General features: G+C 56.2%; 1 protein-coding gene across 5 annotated transcripts in view; it reads right to left on the bottom strand.

Annotated features, from left to right (window-relative positions):
- The window catches only part of RTKN (rhotekin), a 20162-nt gene that overhangs the window by 12216 nt on the left and 1506 nt on the right, over positions 1-6440 (bottom strand). The window contains exons 1-2 of one of the 5 annotated variants that reach the window (XM_006151218.3): positions 5130-5302; positions 4334-4757 (exon numbers count right to left, since the gene is read on the bottom strand). The exons of 3 other annotated variants lie outside the window; for them this stretch is intronic. In XM_006151218.3, the coding sequence (XP_006151280.1) occupies positions 4334-4405 (72 nt within the window). In that variant the 5' untranslated portion in view covers positions 4406-4757; positions 5130-5302. Of the gene's footprint in view, positions 1-4333; positions 4758-5129; positions 5303-6440 lie in introns of those variants that run through there. One more of the 5 variants, XM_027772949.1, reaches the window with a different exon arrangement.

Below are 6440 nucleotides of genomic sequence, written 5' to 3'. Positions count from 1 at the left end.
TAGAAACCCGCCGCAGCAGCGCGCAGTGTCCGGGGAGCCGCAGTGGCCAGTGGAGCCTGCGTGGCCCGAGGGCTGCGGGGATCAGAGGGGCCCAGGCTCCCGCGCAGCCGCATCCGCCAGTAGCGCTCGGGGCGCCGGTGACATCAGCTCCCAATTGCCGCGAGAGCGGCCAAGGGGCGCCCAGGCGCGGTCGGTCCCTCTGGGACCCTGGCCCGGCTAGGGTCCAGTACCTGGGCGGCACAACCACTGAGACCCCATTGCGGTGGGATGGGACCTCTGGAGGTCCCTGTCACTCTAGAAAGGGCTCCAGGCCGCTGCACTGTGCTCCAGCTTCCAAAGGCCAGGAGTCGCCTCCCTGCCGCGTTGCATTTGCCCTCCAAGATGACCCTATGCCTGGGAGCATGGGAGGGGTTAGTGAATTAAACAGGAAAACGGGAGCTCAAAAGACCTAATGGAGCCCAGCTTGGACTAGCGGGGCTGGGAGCCAGGCACCTCCCCCATTTCCCCTCGGCCTCCAGCCCCAAATCCTCCTCTCCAATCGCCCCACGGCAGAAAGCGCCCTAGAAACCTGCCACCATCCTTCTGGGCAAAGGATCTCAGGAATCCTGGCCCAGGCTCTGGGTCCTTGTGCTTCAGCCGTCTCCCCTTACCCACACAGCCCATCCCCATGCATTTCACGTTCTTGAGAAAGAGCCTGAGTGGGGAGTCAGCTGGGCCCAGTGAGACCCCAAGGGACTGGAGGAAGATGAGTCATGGGCAGACGCCCCAGCACGCTGCCGCTGTTCAGCCCTCTGCAGACCTCCCTTCCCACCCCTCTGCAGACATCCCTTCCCACCCCTCCCACTGTCTTGTCCCTGACCTCCTGCTCTGTTTCTCACCACCTTCTGTTCCCTTCTTAATCTCCACCAGGGCTAAGTTCAAATCCTGGTTTAGAAACTAGATGAGCTGTGAGAATTTAACTCCTGAGCCTCAGTTCACAAACTGGGGAGTATTCCACTTCCTTCGTACCATTATCTGGGATTAAATGGGAAAGTATAACTCCTACCTGGATCTAGCATGTATTTAAACATGAGTTTTTGGGACCAGCAGTTAGCGTAATGGCTATGTCACTGGACTCCCACGTAGTTGACCACAGGTCGCGTCCCAGACCTGGTGGCTTAAAAACTCACGCCGGGCGCATGTGCGCGTGTGCCCAAGATCCTGAGAGGAGAATGGAGGAGAAGGGATTGCGTAGTGGCCATCCCCCCTGGGGGATGATTTCTCGCTTTCTCTCTTTCTCTCTGTTTGTCTGGCAAGCCCACGTGCCCTACAGCAAAAACCTCTCCAAAAAAAAAAGAAAAGAAAAAAAAAAAAAGAGTTTTCTCCCCTTGCAGCTTAAATCACCTCCTCCAGAAAGTCTTCTGGGGTTTGCTCTTCCAGGACTACCTCTTCTATCAACCCATGAAACATCAACAGGACTATCTCTTGAGTACCAGCTGAACTTGGTGGAGACAGAACACAACATCTTCAGTCTATGGCTGAAGGAGAGGCGGCCAAAGAGAAAACTACGCCCCTTCTCTGCCCTAGAACTCAGACAGGCCTCCTATGGAGAAAAATCACACTGGTTTAGGGCTGAGAGAATGGAGTGTAAACATTTAAATCCCTAGACCAACTCTGCCCAAGAAAGCCTGCAATGACTGAAAGCTCAGTGCTGGGAACGTGGCGAGAGCAACTAAGGAATCAAATGTTTATTTTATTTCATTTTATAACTAAAACCAAATTTTAAATAGCCATTCCTCACTACTAACATGGTCAGGGCAGATGACTAGGAAAACATGTGGGTTTTATCACATGTGCTAGCAACTGGGTGGTGTCAGAGTCCCCACAGGTTCACTGAGCACCTTTCTGCAAATTAGAAAAAGGTGACTCTCTTTGGGCGAACAAGTAAGATAAAGATGCCCCCTCCTGTGCCGCTGAAACCACTCCTGGCTGGTGCCTGTGTGAGGGACACAGCCCGCACCATTCATGCCACGGCTGTGCTAAGAGAGCTCCTGTGCTGCATCTGGGCTGGTTGATGAAGAGCTCTGTGACTGGGGACCGACAGATGGCATAACGGTGATACCGGTGGACTGCCATGTAGTTGACCACGGTTCAAGTCCCGGCCCTGACAGCTTAAAATTCAAGCTAAATGTGTGTGTGTGTGTGTGTGTGTGTGTGTGTGTGCTCAAAATCCCAAGAGAATGGAGGAAAAGAGATTGTGGTGTGGCCATCCCCCCTGAGGGGGATGATTTCTTGCTTTCTGTCTCTCTGTTTCTCTCTCGCCATCTCTCCAGTGACTGCACATGCCCTATAGCAAAAAGGTCTCTTAAAAAAGGGGGAGGGACCGAAAGGTGGCATGGTGGTTGAGAGTGCTGGACTCCCACAAGGCTGACCAAGGTTTGCGACCTGGACCTGGTGGCTTGCTTTCTCACATTCACGTTCTCTTTCTCTCTCTTTTATTTATTTTTTTTCCCTTTCTCTCTCTCTCTCTCACTCTGTCCTTCTCTGGTCAAATAAATAAATAAATGGGACCAGCAGATGGTGTAATGGTTATGTCACTGGACTCCCACATAGTCAACCATAGCTCAAGTCCCGGACTCGGTGGCTTAAACTCACGCCAGGCGCATGTGCATGCGTGCCCAAGATCCTGAGAGGAGAATGGAGGAGAAGGGACTGTGGTGTGGCCATCCCCTCTGGGGGGTGATTTCTCACTTTTGTCTCTCTGTCCCTGTCTTGTCTTTCTGGCAAGTGCACGCGCCCTATAGCAAAAAACGCTCTTAAAAATAAACAGATAAAGTTCAAAAAAAAAATTTTTTTAAAAGGAACGCTGTGACTAACTAGCAGTGTTTACTATGACCCAGGGAGTGGGCTGGGGATGACCCATGTGCTGATCTAGGCTGCAATCCTGCCTCTGCTCCCTCCGCAGCAGCCCCGTCTGCTCTGGGCAGTCACTTAGTGCTATCTCCCTCCTCCCGGCCCAGTGAACAGCCACTCCACGTTGCTCAGCCACACCTGAAAGCATCCTAAGTCCTGTCCGGCCATCTCTCTTGGCCTCACCCCTCATGTCCAACCCATCAGCACGCTCTGTCAGATCTCCCACCCCATCTGACATCCATTCCCGCCTCCCCCTCTCCACCATGAGCACTGTAATGGGAAGGAGAGAGGGACCACCAAGTTCACTCCCCTGGGACTCTAGTGACCTCTTGCCTGGGGGTCCTCTGCCACCTCTCATGCCTACCTCTCCCGTCGGCCCCCTTGCCTCTAGCCTGTTCCCAACAGCAGCCATCATTTAAAAGCATTACCCCTGATGGGGCTGGCAGGTGGCATGGTGGTTAGGGGCGCTGGGTTTTCACATGGCTGACTGTGGTTTGAGTTCCCAACCTGGTGGCTTGCTTTCTCACTTTCTTTCTCTCTGGTCAAATTAAAATAAACAAGCAAATGAACAGGTAAATAAAGTCAAGTAAAATAATTTTTTACAAAAAGCATTACCCCTGCTGTTGGGCCCTTCTAGAGTAAAATCAATTGCCTTCTCATGGCCTTCAAGGCCCTGCCCCATCTGGCCTCCACTCATCAGCTAAGCCCCAAGTACTAACTATATCCCTGCCTCTCTTTCCCACAGACATAACATCCTCATCTTCTAAGGACCTTTGCCCTTGCCATGCCCACTGTCTGAAAAGCCTTCTCTGATCTTCACATGTCTTCCAATCCCTCTGTTCTCTGCATGAGAACTCCTCACAGAGGCTTCCCTGACCTCCACATCCAACACTGCCTCCCCACCTAATTCTGATGGCATCCCCACTTTCATCATAACCATACTTTCCCTGTGGGACGTACCTGTGTTTGCATATTCTGTTCTTCCACTAGAACGACCCTTTTCTGTCTTGTTCACTGAGGTATCCATGGTCTTCAAAGGACCATAGCATGTGCTCAATGACGTGTTTCTGAACGCGTAAATGAATAAGCAGCTCCCTGCCATCTCCAGGGCTAGCAGACTCCTCACTCCTGGCCCAGACTCCCTCTCCCCTAGTGAGCCTCCATCCTTCCCACAAACTTCTTGCACACTGAACGCTCTTCTCCCCAGATCTACAGTAAGAGGAGCCCCAGAACACATGCTCGCATCTCTCCACAGAGCACCAAGCAGTGGGTGTGAAGACCCCGCTGCCCACAGGAGCTCTGGCCAGCACAAGTGGGCCTGGATGCACATGCAGCACCAGTGCAGGGCACACACAGAACCACTGGCCCCTCTCCCCACTGAGCAGCCCTGCCCTCCCCGCAGCCCCAGCAGGGAGAGGTGTGCTCCTGGGTGGGGCATTACCTCCAGGCTGAGTGCCATCTGCCGGATGTAGAGCATATTCAGGTCCTCCAGGATGTGCAGTCTGTCCTGCATCTCTGCGCCCCCAAGTGCCCCTTCCCTTGTGCCCCCCTCCAGAGGGGGGCAGGCAGGCACTGCACTGTCCCACAATTCCTTCTCCCACTGCTCCCTGGTTCTTGAAAGAGGTGGTCAGCTCTTGGGCAGAGGGCAGAGGCTGCCCCTGTCCTTCTATACTTCAGTTAGACAACTTTGGCTGCTGTGACAAATTTGCCTTGCCTACTGCTGTGCCAAGGCCTTGGTGGGAGCCAGGCAGGGGAGGAAAGGAAAGTGAGGTGAGGATGAGCAGGGTCCCAGGAGGAGAGGCCAGCTGCCGCAGGGGCTCTGTGCACAGTGTCCAGTCTTGCTTTGGTGGCAGCTGTACTCCCAGCTGTGGAAGAAAAAGGCCCTTTCATTGGCACTCCAGCCCCTCCCCAGCCCCCGCCCACATCCCTGGCCTCGTGGACAGAGAATCTGTGCATAGAGGGCAGTGAGGGGCACGCGCCGCTGGAAGGGGGCAGGGAGGGGACTCGGCATGCAGCTTCTCCAGAGTCCTGCGGTTGTCAGTTAGCGCTTTCTGAGAGGGGCTCACGCTTAGTTGCAGAAAGTTAGGAAGAAAAGTGACTTAGGCGAGGACTTGAGGGAGAGAGCGAGCCCAAGGAGTGGGACAAAGGGACGAGTGGGTAATGCAGCCGGCTCCCAGGGCAACCTCTTGCAACGCGGGGCCCTCATCCAGCCCGCCCCACCCTGGGCTCACAATTACCTCGTTTTTCCAGCAGAAAAGAGGAGAGGGAGGGAGAAAGGCAGGGGTGTGCCTGTCTGCTGCTGCCCCCGCTCCCCTCTGCGGGCCCCTTCCCTTCCAGACAGGAAACCGGCCCCGATTCCCAGCCAGCTGCAGCTTTGCCCTCCACCCCCACCCCAGGCCCACGGAGTCACACTCCGCTAGGCGGCCTTAAGGCCCTGCGACTCCGCCCCCGGCTCAGCTCCGCCGCTGGCCCCCAGAGGCCGCTGGGCAGATCCTAGGGGCGGCCCCAACTCGCAGGCCCCTCCTCCGGGTCCCTGGGCCTCGCCCCTTACTCCCCCACACTGGCCCCACGCGGGTTCTTCAGGCGGAGTTGCTTGGAGGGGCAGGAACTCGACAACGGCCCTCTCTCCCAGATCCACAAGCTTCTGAGTCAGAGACAGCCTGGGACACCGGGACACGGGTGTGAAAGGGCCTTTGTTCTGGCAGGCCAGAGGGAAAGGGCAGAAGCCAGGCCAGGAATCCCAGCTGGGTGGAAGAGGGGGCAGAGGAAGGCCCACCTCACTTAACCCTTTCCAGGCCCGATGGGAAGGAGAGTTTGAAATCGGGTTGTCCTTGGGCAAGTATGAAGCTGACCTTGAGCCCAGAGGCGTCTTTGGGCTGTCTGGCTAATCACCTTCTCAGTCTTGACTCAACCACACACCTTCAAGCCCCTCCCGAGCCTCTTTGGAGAGTCCCAGGTAGGACTCAGCCACTGGCGATGTGTAGACGGCTGGACTGGAGTGGAACACTCGGCCTAGAGGCTGGACCCCTCTTAGGTCCCAGGAAAGGAGGCCGAACGTTAGAGTGCGGAAAATAGCCCCGAAGAGTTAAGAGGGAGGCTCCGGCTCTCCCAGAACTTAAGGGGGCACAGAGGCGCTGCTGGGGAGGGCTTTGGCGAAGTGGGCAGACCTGGCCTGGAAGGCTATTTTGATGACAGACGCCGGCGCTGAATTTGAGTCAGGCTGTGGAGTGGGGTTGGCGACGGAGGAACAAGCGGGCCGCCAGGCCAAGAATGCAAGCATTTGGGGCTCGCCTAGCTGCCCACCGCCCCTTGCCCGGGGATGCCCTGGAGAGGCGAGGGCCCAGGCACTTTTCAGGAATCCAGCCTTGGACTCAAATCATGACCAGCCCGGAGTTGCTCCAGGCAGAGGCCAATCACCCCAGCGCGGGGCACGGATCTGATGAGCGCGCGCTGGGCCCGCACTTTCCTTTGCGCAGCTCCGGCAGGTCTGTCCCCAGCCGCGGCGTGCAAGGCGGTGGCGAGCGGCAGAGGCAGCACGGGGGGCGTTG

This window comes from Tupaia chinensis, unplaced genomic scaffold (genome assembly GCF_000334495.1).
Source record: "Tupaia chinensis unplaced genomic scaffold, TupChi_1.0 Scaffold000316_1, whole genome shotgun sequence".
NCBI lineage: Eukaryota > Metazoa > Chordata > Mammalia > Scandentia > Tupaiidae > Tupaia > Tupaia belangeri.
Note: the sequence above shows the minus strand (reverse complement) of the source record. Positions and strands in the feature narration are given on the sequence as shown.